Below are 27,427 nucleotides of genomic sequence, written 5' to 3' on the forward strand. Positions count from 1 at the left end.
AAAAAACATACAGCCCCTCCTCATAAAAAACTCTCCAATAAAGCCAAACATCAAAATGTTATATTTCAAATAGCTACATAAGAATATCAAATGGCTGAGTGATTTGACAAAGTGGACGTAAGGGGTCAAATGAGCAAAAATAATCAAGAATGCTGGTAGTTACAGTATAAACCATCAACCAAGGATTCTCAGATAGGTACAAAGGCAGGTAAAAGCACAGGCTGACAGGAAATGGGAAAGGCTGTCAGCATAACTTCAATTTCAGTTTCAAGGGGCCATAATCCAGATTCAGTCATTTTAGACACAGGTTGGTATTAACTGAATGTAAAATATGTCGGAGCTAGATCTTGGCTTCTAACTACCATTCTCCAATAAAAAGAACAAAGGCTCCTTGGAGAAATGGCCAATCTAGGGCTGGGGCAGGGAAAATACAGTATGAGTCTGAAGCATCTTATGTATCAAAAAGTACTCAAGAAAAAAAAAGAGGATGTAGACATATCAAAGGGACACAGAAGTCAAAAGCACTTCCAATGTTTCAAAGCTGGGACAATGTGAACAACAAAAATAATGCATAACTGGACTATAACCACCCACTTATAATAAAATAAGTATACATGAGGACTTGTTAATTTAAATTAATAAAGAAGAGGTAGTTTCCTCACAGAAGCTTAATTCCCATCAACCCCATTAAGGGTGGGCTAGACTCACTCCCAAAGAATAGGGAAAGAGAAAGTGGAGAAACCAGGCAAACCCTACCTTAACCAGGTGATAAATATTTTATCATCCATAATGTCACATGGCTATCACACACCCCTTGATAGGATGTGATGGGGGCATTTCACCTATGTTGTATTTTTTTCCCCCTGAAACCTGTAAGCTCAGTCTAATAATGAGAAAAAAATTACACAAATTCAGATTGGGGGATATTCTACAGAACATAGCCAGTACTCTCAAAGACTGTCAAAGTAACCAGTAAGAAAAGACTAAGAAACTGTCACAGAGAAGACTAGGGAGACATACCAACTAAATGCAATGTGGTATCCTGCAACAGATCCTGGAACAGAAAAAGGACATCAATGGATAAAGCCCACATAGGATTTAGCTAATATAATGTACTAATGTCAGTTTCTTAATTTTGACAATATACCCTGGTAATGTTAACAATGGAGAAAACTGGGAAAGGGGAATATAGAAACCCTCTGCACTATCTCTGCGACTCTCCTTTGAATCTAAAAATATTTCAAAATAGGAGCTAATTTAGAAAAAAAAGTTGGAACTGTCCCTGTTCCTCTGGATCTGCTACATTTCTATGTAGTCCTGGCATGCTGATCTGGTCATGAATTGTTTACCTGGGAGTCAAGTGTAGGACAACTGCACTGATTAACATGTATTAACAGTGTAGCTAGAAAACTTAATTTTGGGTTTAGTATATGAAGTTATAACCATATTCTCCCCAATCCCAACCCTCTCAACACACCAGAGACATGGCTTTTTATTAAAAAAACTTTTTTTTTAATTGGTTTACAAAGGAGCTACAGACTACATTGAACTAATCTTTGTACAAAAAGGAAAAAAAAAAAAAAGAAAAGCCCCAAAACACCCAGAGACAAAAGGCAGGGGAGAGACAAGAAAGTAAGATACAAAAGAGCAGGAAGAAACCAAGACAAGAGATTAGCATCATACATACACAAGATCAAGGGGAAAAAGAGCAAGAGAGATGAGAGAGCATTTAAAAGTATTTCCCCACAGCCCAGGTGATAATCGGATTGAAACCAACAACAAACACAGCATGAGATTGATTATTAAGAAGTTTAAAAAGGCAACAGTGGTATGGAGACTGGTTACTGCCAGTGTTGAGAGAGAGAAATAAACTTGTTTTAGGCACCAGAGACCGGAGCACTGCCCCTTCCTCCCAGAGGAGGACAGACTCTCGAAGAGGAAGCAGGCCCTAGGGCAGCTGCCATTGGTATGTGTAGGAGTCTCTTCAGACCAATCTCAGCATATTTTCCCCAACTTTCCCCAAAATCTTTGTGCCTTAGACTCCAAATGAGAGCTATGGGATGCTACTGGGAGAAAGGGGTGATCAGAAATATGAAGACTTGCCCTTGTGCACACTGTTCAAGAGCAGCTGCTAGGAAAGTGGGGGGCTGGGTAGAGAATCCCATTCCTCTGTGGAGAAGGCACAGTGTAATTCCTGAAGGTGAGGAAGAGAAAACACACACCCCAGGAGAGGTATCAACAAGGTCCTCACCACCCACAGCAGCCTCACTTTAGCCCTATTTATTTATTTATTGATATTAAAGGAAATTGAGGGATAGATCATGCCTCTTCTTGCTCAGCAGGGACAAGGCAGGCTGGGGTTGTGATAATCAGGAAGGGAGATAATGGGACAAAATACTCATTTCCCTCAAATGAACATTGTGGAGGCAATCTTTCTGGGTTTGGGGAAATCAAACTGGAGAAGACCTAGGAGGTGAATAAAACCAGGGACTCCCATTTTTTTTCCCCCTTTCCCAGATTCCGATCTAAGGCAAGTGAGCTAAATTGGCAAGAGGGAGTAGGAATTTAAGCTTAAGGCTGCTTAATGTCCTCCTGGGGGCTGGTGTTTAGGGAAGACAGACAAAGAAAAGAAACAGGTCAACCTCAAAGCTGGTCTCCTCATCCTCCTAGATGAGGTCTGTACCCCAGGAGTAGAGCCAAGAGAGGCACCGCAGAGCACACAGGCTCCTAAACAAAAGTAATAACCTACCCATAGTTTATCAGCAGTTTTCAAAAGCAATGTTTTCCGGGGTTGGAGAAGTGCCATATCCTCCTCCCTTCCCGAAAGCTACTGCTGCCACCTTTCATCCTTGCACAATAAGTTACTGGCTCTCTTCTAAGGGAGATGAAACTCTGAGATTTCACATTCCTCCTCCCAACTCCAAGAGGGCACTTGAATAGGGGGAAGGAGAGCTATGCAAAGGGCCCCTCACTTGAGGCAGCTAGACTGTCCTCATTTTCCTTGGTACCTGGATCAGAACTCCTTTGATCTGATCCCAAGGTCCAAAAGGTATCAGGGTACTTACAACTGAATGAAAACTTTAGCACCAGAGCTCCCCCAAAGCATAACAGGGGCCTGATTAATACCCCCAGAAGAACCTCTCAAAAAGCGTATAAATTTATTGCGTCCTAGCAAAGATCTGCAGCTTCCAGTATTCACACAATGTGAAGATATTAACAATACAAAATATATTCTGAAAGTCAAACATCTGCAGTTCATAGTGCTTTCTCAGATTTGTTAAAAAAAAAAAAAAAATACAATGCTTAGTTTCCTATATTGGATATACAAAAGCAAAAAAATATATATGTATATAGTAGAAATAAATCAATCAGCCATAGTAATTTACAGCCTTTGTCTCTAACCCTCCCCCAGTCATAATCTTTACCCAACACTTCAGTCTATACTTTCTGGGATCAAGAGTTCTATTCTGAATTCTGAGAAATGTCTGTTAAACGGCATTCTACATGGCACCCATAAAGAGGGTGCCCGCTGGGAAGTCCCTGAAGGAAGACGATGTGGGTTGTTACTGCTCCGGGTAAAAAGTGAGACAGTCAAATGATAAGCAGATACATGTGAATGGGCAACCTGAAAGGATAAGGGAATAATATTACCACTTCTCTGGGCATCCCTGACCCAAGGTTTGGTCATTAGAAAGTTACATAAAAGAGCAACTTGTGAAAAAAAAAACTTAGACTCAATATGCCTGTCAGTTACACTAATTTCTTCCGGCAAAAAGTTCAGGGAAAGGGACTTTGAGCAATAAGCTCCTGACTCACGGAATGTGGGCTAACTTCCTGTGGAAAAGACTGAGTGACTTACTGCTGCTGGGAAACAAAAGCAGTAGCGGCTTTACTTTTAGGGCCAAACAAGATACTGAATCCTGAGCTTCCTTGATGAGAAGGAACTAGGACAAGTGGAAAGAACTGGATATAAATTTGCTTGTGCTAAGAGCTGGGGGTAAACCAGCATTCCATCCCAGAGAAAACCATCATCAAATAACCTGGAAGTGTTTTAAGTTTCAGCATCATTAAGCTAGATTACATCTAGTAATTTCATTCTAGGGAAGATTCCATTCCATGAAATGTTCTAGCAAAACACTGCACACTCCAGTGAGTTATCTTGCCCCTTTCCTCCAGAAGATGCCTATGTACATGATTGCAGATATAAAATAGCATGTTCAGACTTCTGCCTTTCAGTGGGAACAAAGGGTGTGATAAGTGGCTGGGCAGATAACTTTTACTTCAGTATTAATGCAATTTGATAAAGGGAAAGTTCCTTGCAATAGCTTCTGTGTTAAAAACAGTATTAAGTCTGCAGAGAAAGGACCAAGTGGAGTAAGCTTTTGTTTAGAATATTAACAGTTATTGTATTTCAGGTTAAACAACAACACAAACTTACCCAAACCCTAATTTGGATAGATTTTATATAAAATACATAGTAGAATCACGGCATCATCTATTTGTAGTCAAGGTAAATAGACTTATGAGAGGAATTAGGACTCTGCTATAGAACTGGATGTTGGTTTCATTTTCAAACACAAAAATAGTTTCTTCTTTTAAAAGTGCAGTAGAATATCCCCCATTCATAATTGTAACTAGTTTAGCAAAAGCAAAGCAATGACCTCAGGAACATACCCAGGTTTTAAGATAGATTTCTAGGTAATGGGCCTGAAAGGCATTTTGATCTGAATTTGATTTATTTTCCAACAATTTCAAATATAATTTCTCATCTGTGTGTAGATATATACAAGCACGAACACACATTCACACACGGTCATACACAAACACTTCACTTTCTATCAGATTAGGGTAATTTTTTATTGCAGGTCTCTTATAGTATTGGCTAACAGAAAACCTATCCCCAATCTAACAGATTACACACATACACACAGCCATTTCCACACTTCCTCACAGTGAAAAGCTCTCTGACGAGATACCAGAAAGTCGAGAGAGACAATGTTTTAATGGCTGGGCCTTGAGGACAACTCTGGTTGCATTTAAATCTCAGTGCCAAATGCACTAAGAGTTCCCTGCCGCTATAATTTTTGGATCAGTCTCTTCAGGAATCAGGCCATGGAGAAAAGCAGGATGGCTTTCCCTGGTCTCTCCTATAAACCACAGTGGTAAGACAAGATTTCTTTTTGTTCTGGGCTATCATTCCCATGATCACGTGTGCTTCCTTTCCCCTTAGGAATCACCCTAGGAAGAGTTAAGGGAAAAGATCAAAGAACCATTGCCTTGCCACTGATCCGTGCTCTGGAGTTCTGCAGAATGGAAATCCAGAACAGAGTCACTGGCTGATGCTCCTTAATAACATAATGGGAAAGAAACTACTGGAGATGTTCAAAAGAGGAAGTGTATTTCCTTTCAGAATGTGAACTCAGAAGCCTACACATCAAAGCTTAGAGCTACCTTGGAAGACAGTTGCACAAAGGTCCAAATACTCCACTAACTCCTGAAGTGAACTACTTGAGTCACTTCCACTTCTGAGCACATCATTTTCCTATTGAAAGCTCCTACCTATTACTTGACCATCTTTTCACAGTTTGGACAAACTGATCCCAGACTATAACTTTCAAAGGGTCTCCTGTACAATTCCATAGAAAGACTTCTGATTCCTGATGCTTAGAGCAGCTAATGAAGAGAGAGGTGCCTTTGACTCTCCAGCACCAAAAGGGTGCCTGCGTCAGTAGTATTTTGAACACTCTCTTCACAGCTACCTCAAGCATTTGCCTGAGCTTCAAGGCTTCTCCATTCTGCTGCTGGGACTAAGGACTTTATAAAAAAATGACAGAAGTGCCTCATCCAGGGACCACTACCAAAAACAAAACATGAAGTGATCAGGTGAGAGAAGGGGAGACAGAAAGGGTTGAGTCAGGGAAAGAGTGCAAGAAGCTGATCCCAAATTAAAAGACAAAATTAAGAAAGGAAAACATTATGTGTGTATATATAAACTAAAAGCAGAGCATATAAATGCTTAATCTGGTGGGAAGCCAAGACAACATCTATAGAATATCTTGATGTGTCACAACAAGGCTCAGCCATAAGGAAATAAGGCAATATAAAAAAAATGACCAAGGTATTTTGGTCACAGAATGGTCTCCTTCCTCCTCCCAGCCTACCCCTGCAAATGCATCTCTATATATCTTTTATATATATATATATAATATAGAATCTGTTTTTGTTAAAAAGTATTTCAATGATCATATATATTTATCAAGGCATGATGGCTTTAGGAAAGGGGGGGATCCATCATGGGGGAGCTGAGAAGGGAAATGCAGGAAGGGGAGGCTGGGGTAAGAAGTGTTAAGAAACTGTTTGGGGTCAAACGAATGCTCATCAAAGGTGGCACCAACAGAATTTTCACTATGTTTCCCACTTCAAGAAGGTAGTGATGATACAGGTGGGTGCCAGGACCCCATCTCTTCTTTTGTATCCCACCCCCAATTCTTCCCACCACCATGCATTTTTAATGCCTCATGGCTCATTCTCCCACACGTCTCTTGGACCCATGCTACCTTGCATCCCAGGGTTGATGGGTATGGCCCATATGTCTCTGGCCCCAGGTGCCTGATCTCAGAAGCCATTGCCACTGATATTAATGGATTGCAGATCTGCCACCTGCATGACATTGATGCCACTGTTGGCAAGACGGGCAATACCCTCTGGACAAATGGCCTCCATGGCTACCATGTTGGTGGTAATAAGGGCTGAAGGGGTGGCAGTACCACTGCCTTCTGAACCTGCCCCACTGTCCAGGGGCAAAGTGCCCACACTCAGGGCTACACCCGGGCCTCCCTTCTTATTCTGGTGGGTCTTGATATGCTTTGACAGGTGGTCACTCCTCATGAAGCGCTTGGGACACTCAGGGCAGGCAAATTTCTTCTCACCTAGGTAAAGGAAGAGTAAGAAGATGAGAAAAATCACATCTTAGGAAGTAAGGGTACCTTGTTCAGTTCATTCCCTTCAAACTATGTAAGGCAGAATAAGGTTAATCTTAAAAGGTGACTAAAACAAGAAAATTCTGGTGATTATCTTCTGTCTTTTTGGGGAACAAAAAAAGTAAAGATTAGAGAGTCCTCAGAAAGGAAGAAGTATAGCAGAAAAGTAAGAGAAGACCTTCAGAACCCTTATTTCTTAAGGGTTTTCAGATTAACTCCAATGCCATTTATGATCCATACATTCAATTTCAAACATAAGTTGCTCAGAAATTTTAGTTACTTCCGAGGTATATTTTGTCTTTTCATTCTGGTCCATTACTACCTCTCCCTTCCCCAGTTCCTACTCACCTGTGTGTGTGCGTTTGTGCCTCTGTAACTCATCTGAACGTGTGAAGCGTTTCCCACAGAATGACCAGGTACACATGAAAGGCCTCTCGCCTGTATGCCAGCGCAAGTGTGCCCGTAGGTGTGAGGTCTTGCCATATACTTTGCCACAGCCTTGCATGTGACAAATGTGCTGTTTCTTCTTGCCAGGATCCCCAGAGCCCCTAGAAGTGAAAACACAATTGTTCTTTGTTCATTTTAGAGACAAAATTTAAAGAGTCATACAGTATCCATAGTAATCACTGGACCCACTCAAAACTAATCCAAGTTTTTAAAAAAAAAAAAAAAAAAGGAATCTGCCTGTCAACTCAGGAGACATAGGTTCGATACCCACTCCAGGAAGATCCCACATGCCACAGAGCAACTAAGTCCATGTGCCACAACTACTGAGTCTGTGCTCTAGAACCCAGGAGTTGCAAGTATTGAAACCTGCGGGCCCTAGAGCCCATGCTCTGCAACAAGAGAAGCCACTGCAATGAGAAACCGGTGCACCACAACAAAGTGTAGCCCCCAATCACAATAAAAGAAAGCCCACAGAGCAACACAGACCTAGTGGAGCTATAAATAAATAAACAAACATCAAAATGTGCACTTAGATATGTGCAGTTTATAAAAAGAAAAAAGACTTCTCAACACACACACACAAATGTCTTCATTTTATTTTTTTAAATTTGTTTATGGCATGCGGGCTCTTAGTCCCTGGATCAGGGACCAAACATGTGCCCCTGCAGTGGAAGTGCAGAGTCTTAACTACTGGACCACCAGGGAATTCCCAAAAGCCTTCACTTTTAGTATCAAGAGCTAAATCTTTACAGTCAGTTCTGATGTGTGATGTCATTTTCAAGGTGACTTGTGAAATCTATGAGGCATTTTCCTGTATTTTTCTGGACGTTAAGTCTCAATACATGCATTTCCCATGGGAACCACTGTGAATATGGTGATGTGTTGATATTTTTGGCTGGGAACTTATTTAGTGAACAAAGGGTCTCTCCATTAAACACTTGGTGGAAAACTTTAAAACATATTATTTTACAACTACAAAGCTTTCCTTCTCCAAAATAAAAGTCAAGAGCCAAAAAGTAAAGATTAAAAGCTGAAAAGATAGAGTAATATCAGAGACATCAGTGGAAGAAGATGGGATGGAAAAAAGTTAAAAGAGGTGAAATAAGGACCATAACTAATTCAAGGTATGTTAAAAAAAAAAAAAAACATATTCCCTATATGGAGCAAATCCTAGGCTCCTCTCAGGAAATCAGTTCTGAAATGTTTTTGCCAAACCAATTTGTACCATGTGTAATCCATTAGTGGGCAGTATGGAGATTTCTAAAAGAGATTTGCCTTGGGTTTTAACAGCACACATTGGCCAGAGGAGCAGGAAAAAAAACATAACAGAAATGAAATTACACTTAGGTGGAAATCACAGAATTTCTTTCAAAAACTTAAATCCACTTGAAGCTTTGTGAGAGGGAAACTGCATTGTACTCAAGAGCTTTTTTTCCCCCTTTTAATTAATTTTGGGGGGGTGCTATGCAGCATGTAGGATCTTAGTTCCCCGACTAGGGATCGAACCCATGCTCCCTACAATGTAAGTGCGGAATCTTAACCACTGGACCACCTGGGAAGTCCAGGTACTCAACTGTTTTTGATTCAGGTTTTTCCCATAATGTAGGGTAACCTACAAAGAATTCAAATTGTTTTTCATTTTGGTACATTTCTTATTTTTTTGCTTATTTTTTTCTTAAGTTCTTTTTAAAAAAAAATTAATTACTTTTGGCTGTGCTGGCTCTTCATTGCTGCGCAGAGGTTCTCTAGCTGCAATGGGCGGGGGCTGCTCCCTAGCTGCAGTGGTTTTTCTTGTTGCAGGACATGGGGCTCAAGGGCACAGGCTCAATAGTGTGGCACCCGAGCTTAGTTGCTCTGCGGCATGTGGGATCAGCCCAGATCAGGGATTGAACCTATGTCTCCTGCATTGGCAGGCAGATCCTTTACCACTGAGCCACCAGGGAAACTCTGTGATTATTTATTTATTTTTTTTAGTATTTATTTATTCAGCTGTGTCAGGTCTTAGCTGCAGCATGTAGGATTTTTCATTGCGACCCATGGACTCTCTAGTTGTAGTGTGTAAGCGTAGTTGCTCTGCAGCACATGGGACCTTAGTTACCTGACCAAGAATCAAGCTGAGTCCCCAGCACTGCAAGGCAGATTCTTAACCACTGGATCAACAGTGAAATCGCCTGTGATTATTTTTAATGGGGCAAAACTTTAACAGACTTTTTTCAAAGGCAATTAAAAACCTATATGACTTTCTATTCTCTTTCAAAGTCAGTGACTTGAAGAAAAAGGAAATAACCTGGAGCTCTTCAAAGATAATATTGTATAGCCAGTACACTAATGTGAAAATCTATCAGAATTCTGTTTTGTAGGCGATATTAGATGATTTGATTGAAAAATTTTCTACCCAGAATAAGTAGTTTTATCTATTTTGGGGGGAAAAAAAGAAACTCATGATTTTCACACAGTCACTGTAAAATAATCATTACAGTAGGTATGTTTCTGTTTCCTTGCCAAGCTGTTTTTTTTTTTTTCTTTGCCACACTGTTTTATAAGCTATCTTGTTAAAGCCATCTCACCAATAGAATTTTTTTAAAGAGTGAAAAAAAAAATCTCAAAACAGACATAAAGTAACAATCATTTGAGATTTGGCTCCATCTGACTTCCTTGTCTCTAACAGATAGCAGGCATCTCTGAAGGTCCAAGGTCTAAGAGTTGATGAAAAGGCACAGAGTTGGAACCAGGACCACATATGACCTAACCAAATGTACTGTACTATCTCTGATCCCTGTGTAACCCTGCCAAGTCTTAAAGTTAAAAGAAAAAAAAAACAAAAAAACCCACTTATTTTTACCTCCTAATCTATTAATTCTTCATCTTTACACTCTTAAAGAGACCGGCTGAATCATCTTACCTTCCTTCACTATCTTTACAGTAGGGGCAGGTGCATGCTTCCCGCCGGGTCCTCCGACCAGCTTGGGGTTGGGGATCTGGGCTGTTCTCTCCTTCCTCTCCACCTGTTGGGTCATCATGTATTCCATCACCACCAGCCCCATGGAGGCCAAGCTGAGCTCCATGATCACCTGAAATTGAGAGAGTACAAGGGTCAAGGTGGGAAGGTCATCACAGCCGCAGGTATCTCAGTGACACATGACTTTTACAGCACCATTTCTTCAAAACTTTGAAGTCACCTTCACTGATATTGCCTGTAGTTGAAATCTCAAAAATCAGCACTGCAGAGACAAAGAAACATGCTCAAAGAAACAATATGAAAACATGCTCATTCTCAAATTTTAAAACACAATTCTATTTGACTTTTATGATTGTTCTAACCTACCGGCTTACAAAAGTTAAAACTCTAACAATGCACAGCACCAGCAAAGATATAGGGCTTCCCAGATGGCTCAGTGGCAGGTGGTGATAAATTAGTGCAAACTTTTTTTTGTGGGGGGGGGGGGGCGGTGCACCTGAGCTGTGCAGCTTGAGGGATCTTAGTTTCCCAACCAAGGACTGAACTTGCACCCTTGGCAGTGAAAGCGCAGAGTCCTAAGCACTGGACTGCCAGGGAGCTCCCTGTATGATCTTTTTGAAGGCCAATTTGGCAATATCATTAAAAATTTAAGTGCACATCTTCAAAGAAATTTCACTTTCAATCACAATGTCCTATGGATACATTCATGAGAACACAAACACATGACAGTAAAGTTTTCTGTAGCCTTATAACAAAAAACTGGAAAAAATCAAAATGTATACCACTGCCTAACTGCTTAAGTAAATTACAATAAACTTATGTGGACTACTATATATGCATTAAAAAGAATGAGATAAAGTTACATACTGTTATAGAAAGAGGTTACAACAAATCTCTTACTCATTCCCAGAGCTAAAGTATTATGGAACCAACAAAATGGAAGTGACTAAAAATAAGATTCTACGGGACTCTAAACTAGAAACTATTCAAAACCAGAAAGGGGAAACTTCCTGAAATGAGCAAAAAATTGTTCTGAATATTCAGCAGGAAACAGTACATGCATATTATAAATTTTGACACACAGATAAAATGAAAAGAGCTGAGGTCAAAGTTAATTCTTTTTCTTTTTGGTCATGTGGAGCAGCATGTGGGATCTTAGTTCCCTAGCCAGGGATCAAACCCGAGCCCCCTGCAGCAGAAATACAGAGTCTTAACCACTAGACTACCAGGAAAGTCTTCAAAGTTAATTTTGTGTAGCTAGCTGTATCCATGCCAGGAAGGTTTTGGGTTGGGATTAGATGCTTTTTCAGAATGCTACAAAAAAGAAGAAAACACCATACATACATTCTGTTACTTGATGTTGTTTCCTTTTAAAGATAAATTTGTCTTAAATTCACTATAATTTCTCTCCTGGTAAAATTAAAATACATAAATTCTACAAAGTTCCAGGACAGTGTTTTTCAAGCTTCTCAAACTTGCAACACACAGTAAAAATATATATGACAATGTAATCTAGTACATATATATATATAACTGAAACAACAGTTTCACAAAAGTGTCTATCCTTATGCTAAGCAGTGTATTCTGAAATTTTCTAGAGTCTTATTTTTTTTCCCCTTAATGCTAGTCATAACCCAGTATATTGATTTTATGAGTTACTAAAGGGTCACATTTGACATTTTCAAACATTGCTCTATACCAATAGACAGAAGCAATGGTTTAAAGGAAAAGCTAACATTCTTCTCCAGCTTTCAAATCTACTATCAATAAGCATTCACCCATGAAAGTTTTGTAAATAAGTTAAAGACTCTATACCCATACTTAAGATTCTAATAGTAGGAAAGTGTTGAACTGGCCTGCTTTATTTATTTTATAAAGAAGGAAACTAAATAAATGGGGTAGAAACTAAATAAATAAACATCTAGAAACCTAGGCTCTTGACTTCTGTACCTCATTTCAACTCTTCTCAGCTAATCAACATAATTCTGAGCCACAGTACCTAATGAGCAGTCCTCCCTGGGCTTTGCTTCTCACTCTACCCTTTCTTAGCACCAGCTTATCATATTAAAATAAATTTAATTTGAATATTCTGAAACTTCCATGATACTGGCAGAATGAAAACTGGGAAGTACTGGAGCACAGGTTAAAAACCAGTTTAGAAGTAAGACAGACCACAGATATGAGTCCCTGCACTACGATTAGCTTTTTTGGTAATGATCAAATAACTTCTCTAGTTATCAATTTCCCCATCAGTAAAATTGGGATGAAATATTATAAATCTCATAAAGTTACTGTGAAAAACAAATATGGAAGGTGCTGAGCACAACACAGGAAACATTGTGATGTCACACAGCAAACATTCAATAGACTGCATCTATTACTATTAGGAAAATACCTTGTGGAAAAAACACAGAAATCATAGAACAAGATACACCAATATTTTCATTCTGCTTAAAAATTATGTGCGGCCAAGTGGAAACTCCCTCTAGTGGGGATGGAGAATTTGTCCTTTAAAATAAGCCCTAATAGCTCAGCAGATTAGGATGCTAGTTAGTATTGCCAATGGTTACCTACCAAAAATTACCTTCAGAAGAGAAATTTATAAAACTATAGATCCAACTATCTATTACAGGTCTTTAGAAACAAGATAAAATTGTGGTGCATATAAGCAAATCATCTTCTTTGATATATTTTTCAAGCTAAACCAACTCCATTCAAATTTGAGAAGCAACTTATCAATCCTCAAAGTTCTCCCTTGCCCCAACCAACTCAAAAGAAGCAAACCTTTCTCCATTTTATTGAAACATAAGAATAATATACTTAGATATCAGAACTACTAAAACTAAATCTCTAACCCTCTTTCAATTCTTACAAAATGGACAGTCAAAAATTAATATCCTCCTGAACCCCCACATGATTTCAAATTTTTTCAAACTAAGAAAACTGAGAATGGGGTTAGATAGAATGAACAATTTTTAATTTCAATTAACAAAAAGAAGGGATAAAACGTCAACAGAGTATCAACATCAGACCAGAATCTGTTTCCTGCCTCTTTTAATAACAGTTTTAGAAAAAGAACAGTTTTATCTTAAAATGTGGTACTGGTTAGGCAATGAAATAAATTAAAGATTTTCCTTTCCATGATTAAAATAACTAGTAAACCAAAGGCACAGCTTAATGACAGTCTTGCCCAACTCAGTGGTTGCCTCGAGCATCAGTTTCTGAAACAGCCATGGCAGTTACTCACTTTTTTAGTTTCCTCAAAGTGAAAAAGTGTGCTGAAGTTATGAACTTTCAAGACCACCACATGGCAAGTCAAACACCCTATTCTTCTCTGAGAAAAAAACTTGGGTAAAACTAAAATCAGATGAAATAAGAACCTTCTCAATAATTTCCAAAAGGGTGGTTCCCATACACTTCCTTATTTATCTGCTTTCTGAAATGACTTTGGGAACATTGTGTTCTTTAATTCATTAAGTATTAATACAGTAAGACTAAACTTTACAACTATACCTTAAGCACACACTGGGTTTTCTCAATGTTTCATTTTACACAACAGATTTAACTCAAAGAATAATATCTCAGACCACAAAGTGTTTGTGTGTTTTCAGCTACATTGAAACAGAATACTGGTAACAATACATGAAGAACAAAGTATCCAGAATATGGCTCCAAATCAAGAAATAAAAACTTCCACAGTGTGGGATTTCCCTGGTGGTACAATATATAGGAATCCATTTGCCAGTGCAGGGTACATGGATTCGATCCCTAGTCTGGAACGACCCCACGTGCTACAGAGCAACTAAGCCTGTGTGCCACAACTCCTGAGCCTGCGTGCTGCGAGTACAGAAGCCCGAGCACCGCAACAAACAGCAGCCCTCACTCGCTGCAGCTAGAGAGGGCCTGAGTGCGCAACAAAGACCTAGTGCAGCCAAAAATAAATAAATGGAAATTGTTTAAAAAGAATAAAGAATGGGCACCAGAAATTTAATTTCCTTCTGTTCCAGAATGCAAACCCTTGCTGATTCATCAGTAAGTTATGCACTATAAAAATCACATATATATATATATCTTGTTTCTAAACTTACTTAATTACACATTAAATATTTCCTGTTACTTAATCATCATAGCATATTTTATACCCATAGACATGTATAAATGATAGTTTATAGGGTTTCCTACATACAAACTTCCTTAAGACCTTATACCTACAGTGCCATGTGGACTCCCTAATCGCAATCTGTAGAAATGTTTATCAATTACTTACTGTCTACTGATCCAGGTACTACACTAAGCTCTGAAGATTCAAAGAAATAGTTTTCACTGTGGAAGAGCTTGTAGTTCACTAGAGAAGAGAGAAACAGATAATTTGAAAACAACAATATAAACCTTATACTAAAAGCCATTCAAAGATTTTCCAGAACTGAAAAGGGTAATTTCTCCAGTCTAGAATTTCAGAGAAGACTTGTTTCCTAAAGGAACCGAGATTTGGGCCAAACTTCAAAAAATGCATAGGAGTTAGCCAAGTGAAGAATGTTGGCAAGGGAAGGGTAGTTCCAGGCAAAAAGAAGACTACGAGCAGCATAAAGGAAAGTAGTGGAGTGTGGGATGACGGTGGAGTAGAACGAGGATGAAGGTGAAGAGATGAACTTCAAAACAGGTGATATTATTAGATGCAAGACAGATATTTAAATGACTGATTTTTTTTAAAGGTGATGGTAGAGAGAGTATGGATAGATAAGCACTTTCACACATCAGCCAGGGAAACAGCATGTTTCCCACGTGTGTAGGTCACATTGGCAATACAGGGCATGTCTTTAAGATGTGACTAATATTTAACCCAACAAATAAGGACATATGCCAGATACTACATTAAGCTCTGGAGAGAAGAGATATAATCCTGGCCATTGCTGAGCTTTCCAGCTTCATTATCTCACTTGGGAAGATACAAAATGAAACCAACAAATATAATATTTGTCCTATAATTTGTATAATAAAGTGATAATAAAACACTCTATTAAGAGAAATATTAGAGTTGGGAGGGAGAGTGTTAGAAGGAAAAAATGGAATATACTGGTTATTCCATTTGATAATAACGAGAGGTAATAAATGTCTAAAGTAGGGCAGCGGTTCCAGTAAAGAAAAAGGCATGGGTAAAAAAAGTATTTAGGATTAATGGGACTTCCTGAATGGTCCAGTGATTAAGAATCCATCTTCCAATGCGGGGGATGTGGGTTTGATCCCTGGTGGAGGAGCTAAGATCCCACATGCTGGAGGACAACTCAGCCTGCACACCGCAACAAAGACCCAGCACAGCCAACAACAACGATTTACTTGGGGAAAGGTCAGAGTACATAAAAATGCTCATCACTGAAAAAAATCAAACTATGGAAAATGTCAGGCTTCCCAAGTGGGGCTAGTGGTCAAGAACCTGCCTGCCAACGCAGAAGACCTGATCCCTGGGATGGGAAGATCCCCTGGAGGAGAGCATGGCAACCCACTCCAGTATTCTTGCCTGGAGAATCCCATGGACAGAGGAGCCTGGGAGGCTATAGTCCACAGGGTTGCAAAGAGTCAGACACAACTGAGGCAACTTAGCAAACACATGGAAAGAGTCATTTGAAGAGATATTCATCAAATGATTTACAACAGCAATACACAAAATGGATAAAAATGTAAATAAACTGTTCAAGTAACCAGATGGACTACTAGGCAGTCAGCAAAATTATGATTAATTGAACAACTCAGAATAAATGCTTATGCTATATTATCCTTTAATGATAGGGCTATATTACAACAACCTAGAAAAAATGCTTATGCTACATTATTACTGAACAAACCAAGAAACACATTACAGGCATCCTAAGAAAGTTATGCTAAAGAAACACATACATTTAAATTTATATCAAGTAGAGCAATTTGGTCACACCAAATCGGTGACTGCAATGGGCAGTGCTATTAGTTTTGTTTTTTTCCCTTTTCTCATATTTTCTATAGTATAATTCTGTAACTTTTATCATTAAAAACACCTACACAGCAGAAAAAAAAATTAGTCTATGCATCTTCCCATTTTTGTGTGTATCAACTGTTCAGAGAGTATGAAGATAATTCCTTAGTGAAAGTGAAAGTCGCTCAGTCCTGTCTGACTCTTTGCGACCCCATGGACTATACATTCGATGCAAATCTCCAGGCCAGAATACTTAAGTGGGTAGGCGTTCCCTTTTCCAGGGGATCTTCCCAACCCATGAATCGAACCCAGGTCTCCTGCATTGCAGGCAGATTCTTTACCAGCTGAGCCACCAGGGAAGCCCAAGAATACTGGAGTGGGTAGCCTATCCCTTCTCCAGGGGATCTTCCTGACCCAGGAATTGAACCAGGGTCTCCTGCATTGCAGGCGAAGTCTTTACCAGCTGAGCTACCAGTTCAGTTCAGTCGCTCAGTTGCGTCCAACTCTTTGCGATCCGGTGAACCGCAGCACGCCAGGCCTCCCTGTCCATCACCAGCTCCCGGAGTTTACTCAAACTCATGCCCATCAAGTCGGTGATGCCACCCAGCCATCTCATCCTCTGTCGTCCCCTTCTCCTCCTGCCCCCAATCCCTCTACCAGGGAAGCCCTTAATTCCTTAAGTACAGGGCAATCTACACAATAATGGCAAAGGCTTTCACCAGTAGGTGTCACTGTAACTAAGTGATATATGTTTTAAAAGCCCACCCTCCAAGGGCAGAGGTTTAAGAAGAAACAAAGATGGGCATGGATGTGCAGTATATGCACAAATTTGAAATGCAACCATTTAAAGAACTATAATTCAGATGTCTCTCCATCAACCATCATGATTCCAAAGCTACATATTTCCCTATTTTTCATCTCCAAGAGAACTAAGGATTTGAAAATTTGATTATTAGTAAAATACTGAAGTTCTTATAAATTCCAAGACTTTCATCTACTTCCCATTTCTGTCAACATCATTCCATAGTGAATTTTCAAGACAAAGAAATGAACAAGAATTGTCTTATCTTTCCTCCCAGCTCTCACCATACTGATATCCTGGGAAAGGGGATTCACTTTAACATCCCTCCCAAACTAATTATAATTACCTATTATTATTCAGACTTATGATTAAAAATTCATTTAGGGAATTCCCTGGTGGTTCAGTGGCCAAGACTCTGAGTTCCCAATGCCAGGGGCCCAGGTTCCATTCCTGGTCAGGGAACTAGATCCATATACTGTATCTAAGAGTTTGCATATCTCAACCAACAGTTTGAATACCACAACTAAAGATCCTGTATGCCTCAAAGAAGATGGAAGATCAAAAATTCCTAGTGCTGCAAAGACTTGCCATAGCCAAGTAAACAAACTTAAAAATAAAATAAAATTCATTCAAATATATGTTAATATATACCAGAGGAAAGCTGTGGAGGAGGAACATAAAGGTTAAGAGAACAAAGTCGGGAATTCCCTGGAGATCAGGGGTTAGGACTCTGTACTCTCACTGCTCAGGGTCCGGGTTCACTCCTTGGTCAAAGAACTGCAAGCAGTGCAGCATGGTGGAAAAAAAAGTAAGACACACTTTAGATGAACTGACGGTCCGGTGGTTAAGACCCCACACTTCCAATGCAGGGGGGCACAGGTTCGATCCCTGGTCAGGGAACTAAGATCCCACACACCAAGCAGTAGAGGTAAAGGAAAAAAAACAGATGAACACAATTAATTCTAACTGTTTATATTCAACAACTGACATTTTAAATTACTGAGAGCCTCTGATGATTAAAATTAATAAGGGCCATTACATGCACTGTAATGCACTATAACGGTACAATTGGACAAACCTAGGTATGACTCCTGGTTTCATCACTTTCTGCCAAGGAACTTCTCTGAGCCTTCACTGGCAAAAAGGATATTGAGATAACTACTAACATTACCTAGCACTGTTCCTGGCACTTAGGAGATGCTCAATAAATCACTACATATTAAGAAAATGAAAGAAAGGTTAAATGTGAATTTTAATGTTGTTTTCCTCCCATCTATACATATACCCTTACTATCCACAGTATGTTCTTTTGAATTTATCTAAGGGAGTTTTAACATCAAATTCAATCATTAGTGTTTAAAATAGCAACAATAAAATACTGTAAAGCAAAGAATAAAATGCATACTAATCTAACATTTTGTTTCTACTCACTGGATTTACCACTGAAAAAGGATAATCATATTGAAGTCTTCAAATTATACGTAATTCATTAATTACCATTAAAAATCGCTTGGGGTTGATTAGTAATGCAAAAATAACTGTTCCGAATGCACAGTGTAGTTTTGAAAAGAAGAAGTGTGGATAAAATTTCATGTTTTCAGAAAATTTCCTAGATAAAATATAGCAAGGAGATGCTGTGTGATGGTAAGAGCATGAAAGAATGCTGAAGCAAAGCACAGATATATACAGTAAAGAGAAGTACTTCATACTCAAATACCCTAGAGGCTCTCGGTAACAAGACCAAATTAATTTCTCTAGTGGGTCCCGAAGAAAAATTAATAACAGTGGCTATCTACCAGGATCCCCTGGAGGAGGAAATGGCAACCCACTCCAGTACTCTTGCCTGGGAAATCCCATGGACAGAGAAGCCTGGCTGGGCTACAGTTCACAGGGTTACAAAAGAGTGGGACACAATGTAGCAACTAAACCACCACCACCACATTCTAAGAAAACTCTTTTTTTTTTTAACTTTTTATTTTACCCTGGAGTATAGTTGATGAACAGTTTTGACAGTTTCAGGTGTACAGCAACTGATACAGTTTACATATACACGCATCTATTCTTTTTCAAATTCTTCTCTCATTTAGGTTGTTACATAATATTGAGCAGAGTTCCCTATGCTATAGAGTAGGTCCTTGTTGGTGATTTATTTATTTATTTTTGGCTGTGCCACATGGCATGTGGGAACTTAGTTCCCTGACCAGGGATTGAACTCCCAGCCTCCTCAGTGGAAAACGCAGTCTTAACCACTGGACCACCAAGGATGTCCTTGGTTATCTATTTTAAATACAGCACTGTGGGACTTCCCTGGTGGCGTAGTGGGTAAGAACCCACCTGCCAATGAAGGGGACATGGGTTTGATCCCTGCTACGGGAAGATTCCACATGCTGCAGAGCAAGTAAGCCATGTGCCACAGCTACTGAGCTCAAGTTCTAAGGCCCACAAGCCACAACTGCTGAAGTCCACGTGCGGCAACTACTGACTCCTGTGTGCTGAGAGCCTCTGCTCTGCAACAGGAGACACCAGGATTAGAAGCGTGCGCACCACAACTAGAGAGTAGCACCTGTTCTGAGCAACCAGAGAAAAGCCCACATGCAGGCAATGAAGACCCAGCACGACCAAAAATAACAAATACATTATAAGACAGATAAATATAGCAGTGTGTACATGTCAATCCCGAACTACCCAACAATCCTTTCCCCCAATGAATAAGATTCTTAAAAATATAAGTAGAATAGTAATAATAAAGTACCATTAACAGTGGTGGTGGTGGTCATTTAGTCACTTAGTTGTGTCTGACTCTCTGCGACCCCATGGACTGTAGCCCACCAGGCTCCTCTGTCCATGGAATTCTCTAGGCAAGAATACTAGAGTGGGTTGCCATTTCCTTCTCCAAAAAAGGGGGTGAATATATCCAAAATTCTACCATCCCAACAAATTATTATCTTTCTCCATCTTCCCCTCAATTACTATTTATCTGTACAAATAACCTTTACAAATTTGTAATCATAATACAGTAGCATTAAGCATAAAAATCTGAACCAATATTAAGAAGTAACTCTTTAGAGGACTCCTGATGGCCCAGTGATTAAGACGCTGCACTTTCAGGGCAGGGGGTGCAGGCTGGATCCCTGGTCGGGGAACTAATATTCTACATGCTACATGGCACAGCCACGAAAAAAAAAAAGTAACTCTGGATCCATACTATTCTGAGATGCCTGAAGTGAACATGTCAATAGGCACTTACATGTTGGGGACCTTTTAATGATAGGGCTAAGTTTACGCATGAGTAATGCCCACAGTATAATTAGGTAATATGATGTAGTACAGCTGATATTTTAACACTCCCCCACCATAAACTGCAAGGTAACTTTTAATATAACTAAATTTCCCTTCATCTTAATTTGTCCAGATTACTAGATAAGTACTAAAAGCCCCAGTGTTACAGAAACACATCACAGCTTTAAACTGTCAATGACAGTATGAGAAAAGGAAAAAAGACAGAAAAGCTACTCCATGAAAATATACCGATGCTCATTTATGCATCTATGTACTCCTTTTCCTAAAAGGTTTCCTTCCACTTTTGCTTACTATGGCATTTTACTTAATATATTTTCAGCTTTCTGTTCTCTGTTCTTTTAATATTGATTACGTATATGAACCAATCAGCAAACATACTGAGTATTCTTATTCTAAGAAAATGACTTCAAATGAGAAAACTGTATGCTCTATTATATTCTATATTAAAAATAAAGAAATCTTGAAACTACTTGAGTATTTAATACAACAAAAGAGAAATAAGCTGTGGCAAACAACTTGATAAAATATTACGCAGTAATTTAAAATCACTCCTCTGGAAGTGAAATATAAAACAAGGATCCCTACTATTGTGACTGTTATTTAACAAGAATGAAATGAGATGTAAATATTAGCAAGGAGTAGGTAAAATTATTTGTAGATGACAATATACCTGGAAAATCACTAAAAATTACTGAAAGCAATGAAGCTGCAATATAGCCACTATATATTAACACACATAAACCAGTATTATTGGCTGAATAATATTTCATCAAATGGATATGTTACTTATGTTTACCCACTGCACATTCAGGTTGTTTCCACCTTTCAGCTATTATGAACAGTGCTGCTATTTCTGTGTGGATGTGTTTTCATACATTTCTGTGTGGATGTATGTTTTCATTTCTCTTAGAAATATACCTAGGAATACAATCACTCACTCAATAAAATTTTAATCTAAAAAGTATAAACAGTGATGTTCATCACAGCATTACTTGTAACAATGAAATTTTAGGGTGGGAAAAAAGTACATCAGTAGAGTTAAGCACATCCTAGTACTAACATACCATGAAATTTCCAGACAATTATTTAAAATGATGATGATATTTGTTATTTATGAAAAATGTATATAATATACTGTTCAGTAACAATAATATTATGAAGCACTGTAAAGAGCATAATACTATTTTAGTATTAATAAAACAATATATAGACTTCTTTGTAAATTGTACACAAAGGTACAAAAATATGGCTGGAAGGATGAGCACCAAAATTTCAACAATGATTATCTTTGCATAGTTAAAGTTCAATTAACTTTTACTTTACTTTCTGAATTATTTTTATGGTTTAATGCTTTCACCAGTACCACTTAAACAAGTTACTTAAAAACATATTTAGGGGGGAAAAAAAAAATATATATATATATTTAGGGAGTGTCCTGGTGGCCTAGTGGTTAAGATTCCAAGCTTTCACGGCCTTAGCATGGGTTAAGTTTCTGGTTGGAGAACTAAGATCCCACAAACTGAGCAGCATGGCCAAAAATAAAAAATTGAATTAAAAATATTTTTTCCTACATCAAAGGTAATGCTTAAAATCTTTCAAGCTAGGTTTCAACAGCAAGTGAGCTGAGAACTTCCAGATGTACAAACTCGATTTAGAAGAGGTAGATGAATCAGAGATCAAATTGCCAACATTTGCTGGATCATAGAGAAAGCAAAGGAATTCCAGAAAAACGTCTACTTCTGCTTCATTGACTACATGAATGAAGTCATGTGGATCACAACAAACTTTGGAAAACTCTTAAAAAAGAGATGGGAATACCAAACCACCTTACCAGTTAGGACTGGACATGGAACAATGGACTGGTTCAAAATTTGTACAGAGTACGTCAACACTGTAAATTGTCACCCTGCTTATTTAACTTCTATGTAGAGTATATCATGCAAAATGCCAGGTTGGATGAAGCACAAGCTGGAATCAAGATTGCCGGGAGAAATATCAACAACCTCAGATGTGTATATGATAACCATTCTAATGGCAAAAAGTGAAGAGGAACTAAAGAGCCTCTTCATGAGAGTGAAAAGCTGGATTAAACCTCAACATTCAAAAAACTAAGATATGGCATCTGGTCCTATCATTTCATGGCAAACAGAATGAGAAAATAGGAAACAGTGACAGATTTTTTTTTTTCTTGGGCTCCAAAATCACTATGGATGGTGACTGCAGCCATAAAATTAAAAGATGCTTATTCCTTATAAGGAAAGCTGTGACAAACCTAGACGGTTTATTATAAAGCAGAGACATCACTTTGCTGACTAACGTATGTATAGTCAAAAGCCATGGTTTTTCCAGTAGTCATGTATGGATGTGAGAGTTGGACCCTAAAGAAGGCTGAGGACCAGGACCAAAGAATTGATGCTTTTGAATTGTGGTGCTGGAGAAGACTCTTCAGAGTCCCTTGGATTGCAAAAAGATCAAACCAGTCAATCCTAAAGGAAATCAACCCTGAATATTCATTAGAAGGACTGATGCTAAAGCTCCAATACTTTGGCCAACTGATGTGTAGAGTTGGCTCATTGGAAAAGACCCTGATGCTGAGAAAGATTGAGGGCAGGAGGAGAAGGGGGTGACAGAGAATGAGAAGGTGGGAGAGCAGCATCACCCACTCAATGGACATGAGTTTGAGCAAACTCCAGGAGTAAGTGAAGGACAGGGAAGCTTGGCATGCTGCATGCAGTCCTCTCTCTCTCTTTAGTCGCTAAGTCGTGTCCGACTATTTTTTTTGTGTGTGTGTGTGTCCGACTCTCGCGACCCCATGGACTGTAGCCTGCCAGGCTCCTCTGTCCATGGGATTCTCCGGGCAATAACACTGGAGTGGGTTGCCATTTCCTTCTCCAGGGGATCTTCCCAACCCAGGAATCGAACCCAGGTCTCCTGCATTGCAGGCAGATTCTTTACTGACTGAGCTATGAGGGAAGCCCTCCATGGAGCTGCAAAGAGTTAGACATGACTAAGTGAATGAACAAGTTTTCTCATTTTAGCTCTAGAGATCTCTATAAAGTGAATGCTTTGAACTTTCCCATTTTCCATACTGAACTGTAATTTACATAGCAGTCCTTTGTGAGCAACCAGTGTTTTCCCATTAGATAAGTTATTCTGTACCCATAGGTTTGTGCTACCAAACATGCTCTGTATAAAGAAAAACAGAGGTGGTTCCTGCCCTGTTCCTGTAGGCATTTAAGATCTAAAACACTGACATACCTAGAACTATACAAAGAATAGCTACCAAATGTCTCAGATATCTGGATGTATTTGTACACTTAAGAATCTACATTACACAAAAAAAAAAAAAAAAAGAATCTACATTACCAAGACAGGTAGGTGCAGGAAAAAAAAAAAAATCTACATTACCACAAAGAAGTGAGAAGAATATAATCATCATCCTTGCTCTATAGGTGAGCAGAAGTCAAGAAATTCCAAAATCACTAACTTAAGTCGGTTCAGCCCTAACCAATTTTTCTCAATTTTCTACTCTCCTTTTGCACCAGAAGATTAAAACAAGTGAGTTTACACACACACAATCAAAACAATCATTAATTGATAAAACCACACAATTAACAGCAATTTTTTTAAATTTTAAGAGGGCAAATTTTGTAAGCTTTAATATTTGTAATATATCATTTTGTGAACTGGGATATAGGTTAAAAAAAAAATCCACTGTATTATCCTTTAAACCTGCCTAGATGTCCTAAATCATTTCTTAATCATTTTTGAAGGGCTGGGCCTTATTGGGGTTTGGGGGTGAGATAGGTGAGACAGGAATTAGCTGAGAGTAAAAAAGAAAGTAAAACAATGATTTAGTAAAACCAAGTTCTAGAAAGGTAAAAGGAAAAAATAAAATTGTTTTAACATACAGAAAACCAAACAACTCAAGAACACAGGGACAATCGGAGAAGGCAATGGCACCCCACTCCAGTACTCATGCCTGGAAAATCCCATGGATGGAGGAGCCTGGTAGGCTGCAGTCCATGGGGTCGCTAAGAGTCGGACACGACTGAGCGACTTCACTTTCACGCGCTAGAGAAGGAAATGGCAACCCACTCCAGTGTTCTTGCCTGGAGAATCCCAGGGACGGGGGAGCCTGGTGGGCTGCCGTCTATGGGGTCGCACAGAGTCGGACATGACTGAAGTGACTTAGCAGCAGCAGCAGTAGCAAAGGAACATTTCATGCAAAGATGGGTTCGATAAAGGACAGAAATGGTATGGACCTAACAGAAGCAGAAGATATTAAGAAGAGGTGGCAAGAATACACAGAAGAACTGTACAAAAAAGATCTTCAGACCCAGATAATCACGATCCTGATAATCTTGTCTTGCATTGATTTGCTGTGTGGGCTTCGGGAATTTGTTTCCTTCTCCCATTTTTCTGGGAGAGGGCTGTTGTGAGAGCTCATGAGAGGTGCTTTTGCTCCCATGGTTCTGCAGAGGTCAGTGGTTTTCGACCCCCAGGGTGTTTTGCACAAAAATTAAAAAAAAAAAAGAAAAAAAAAAAAAAGAACACAGGGACAGAAAAATAACTCACTGAAACAAAAATTAAGAAACCTAATTATCATTAGGTGGAGAGTCAACAAAGTGTTCATCAAGAATGTTTTTCTAGCAAACAATCTGCACCAAGTTTATAACCAAGCCAACAAGAGATAAAGAAACAGAAAATTCATGGGTAATCCAACTACTGTTTTTACTAGAATGGTTTATGAAAGAACAAAGGATACTGGCTGGACTTTACTTCCTTTGGCAGTTGTTGTAGTTTAATGACTACACCAATGGGCAAGAAATATAATGGGCAAGAAAGAATGCAAAGATCTTAGACACAACTTGAAAGAGCAGCCTTCAGCTAAGTAATCAAAATCCTACTTTTAACTGAATGGTAGGACAGAACTTCTATTGAGCTATGGGCACTAATGTGTGTTGAGGATCAATATTATGTTATCGCCCTCATTTAATCCTAGTAATTCCATGGGGGTAAATACTATACTGACCCTCTTCTTGTACAGAGAGGATGAAGAACTTCCCCTCAGTCACGCAGCCAGTTAAGAAGCAAAGCTATGATCTGAATCCTAGTATGTCACTCCCCTGTCTATACTAAGTATCTCACTCAGGACACACCTTTTCTTTCACAAAGGATCTTCAATTACTGCTAGTTTCAGAACTGGACTTATTTCATCCAGCTAAACTGTTTCCCCTTATACGACACAGGATGTGAGATGTGTTCATCTGCAAAAACAACATTTAAAACACAACCCCACAGTATTCTGGCTCTAAGATCCCACTTACAGTCAGTCATCTATTTCTCATCCAAAATAGTACTAACTAAACAGAATAACTTTCCAACAACTGTTCCCAATCTCGCAATAATTTGGTGGATTTTTATATTGTACTTTCAAAGAGTCATTTCATTTTCCCTCCTAACAGCTGCGTAACAACAACAACAAAAAGAGTTCTCTTTAGCAAGCACCTGAGTTTGCTCATAGTACCAATGTCTCACAGGAGGTTGGGAATAGAAATAGGGGTAGTGGGGAGGGGATATAAGAAAACAGGAGACATGACACAATATGACTCATTCATAAACACACCTATTCAAGTGCAGCAGTAGGTTTAATCATCAACTTCCATTTCAGGTTTCAGAATGCAACTGCAAGGGCCTGATAGTGCTGTTTGAACCAGAACTAGAAAAAACCTCTAAACCTGACTTCTGAACAGAAGCTTATGCTTTCCAAACATAACCTTTAATTGGGTTGGCCAAAGTTTGTTCAGGTTCTTCCATCACATCTTATGGAAAAACCCGAACAAACTTTTTGGTCAACCCAAAATTTTGGTTTCTTCTATGTACAATACTGTAGACCACGCTGAGCACAATGCCAAGTTGGTCCAAACAATCCTCTACAGTGGCCCCAGGATGTCTTCCTTTTATGAGGGGGTTTTCAGATGATGCAACATTAGTAATCCTTCGTGACACTGTCATCAAGAGAATCATTCTGGACAAAGTTATCTATAATACTGAGGTTTTATGAGGCTAAAAAAAAAAAGTCTGCTGTAAGTTTGATGCTTAGCTTTTTGGAAATGGACAAATCTCTTGGTTGGTACCACTTTTATTTTAATATTTTAAAAAAATATTTATTTGGCTGTTCTGAGTCTTAAGTTATGTCACATGGGATCTTTAGTTGTGGCATGCGGGATCTAGTCCCCAACCACAGATTGAACTTGGGCTCCCTGTCCTGGGAATGTAGAGTACTAGCCTCTGGACCACCAGGGAAGTCCCAGTACCACTTTTATTTATTGAATATTTATTCATTTAATAAATCTTTATTTATTTATTATAGCACAGGCTCTAGGGCAAGTGGGCTTCAGTAGTTGTGGCACATGGGCTCAGTAGTTGTGGCTCCTGGGCTCTAGAGCACATGCTCAATAGTTGTGGCACATGAGCTTAGCATGTGGGATCCCCCCTGGATCAGGGATGGAACCTGTGTCCACTACATTGACAGGTGGATTCTTTACCACTGAGCCACCAGGGAAGCCCCAGTACCACTTTAAATAGCATCAAATTCCTTTTCAAGCAAAGCAATGATTGAAACAGTCCATGGAGTAATAATTTTCAATACTAAGAAAGTAGTACTGGAAATGAAGGTGCCTATTTCATATAATCTCTATTGCATGTGCCTATTTCTTAAAATTTTAAATGCCCAGTTCTTAAATTTTAACGGTAAGACACATCTGGATAATGTAATAGAGTAATATTTTATAATACCTCTATCCTGGTTATTCTAATAAAATTTTAAGACTTAAATTAATTAGTCATCATGATGCTTTCAGGAATAAATCAAAGACCTATTAGTAATTAAAGTCTGGATGCATCTGAATTTCACATTTCAGTTAAAAATAATACAATGTCATCATATGTTAGTGCTTTAAGACAGCTCTGATCAGGTATTTGACTAA

General features: G+C 38.9%; 1 protein-coding gene across 4 annotated transcripts in view; it reads right to left on the reverse strand.

The window, feature by feature from the left end:
- Positions 1-1,489: 1,489 nt before the first annotated feature.
- The window catches only part of SP1 (Sp1 transcription factor), a 37,550-nt gene continuing 11,612 nt past the window's right edge, over positions 1,490-27,427 (reverse strand). For all 4 annotated transcript variants that reach the window (XM_043882701.1, XM_043882700.1, XM_043882699.1 and 1 more), the window contains exons 4-6: positions 10,330-10,498; positions 7,329-7,528; positions 1,490-6,929 (exon numbers count right to left, since the gene is read on the reverse strand). In XM_043882701.1, coding sequence (XP_043738636.1) covers positions 6,616-6,929; positions 7,329-7,528; positions 10,330-10,498 — 683 coding nt within the window. In that variant the 3' untranslated portion in view covers positions 1,490-6,615. The remainder of the gene's footprint in view (positions 6,930-7,328; positions 7,529-10,329; positions 10,499-27,427) is intronic.

The sequence above is a fragment of the Cervus elaphus genome, chromosome 3 (genome assembly GCF_910594005.1).
Source record: "Cervus elaphus chromosome 3, mCerEla1.1, whole genome shotgun sequence".
Lineage (NCBI taxonomy): Eukaryota > Metazoa > Chordata > Mammalia > Artiodactyla > Cervidae > Cervus > Cervus elaphus.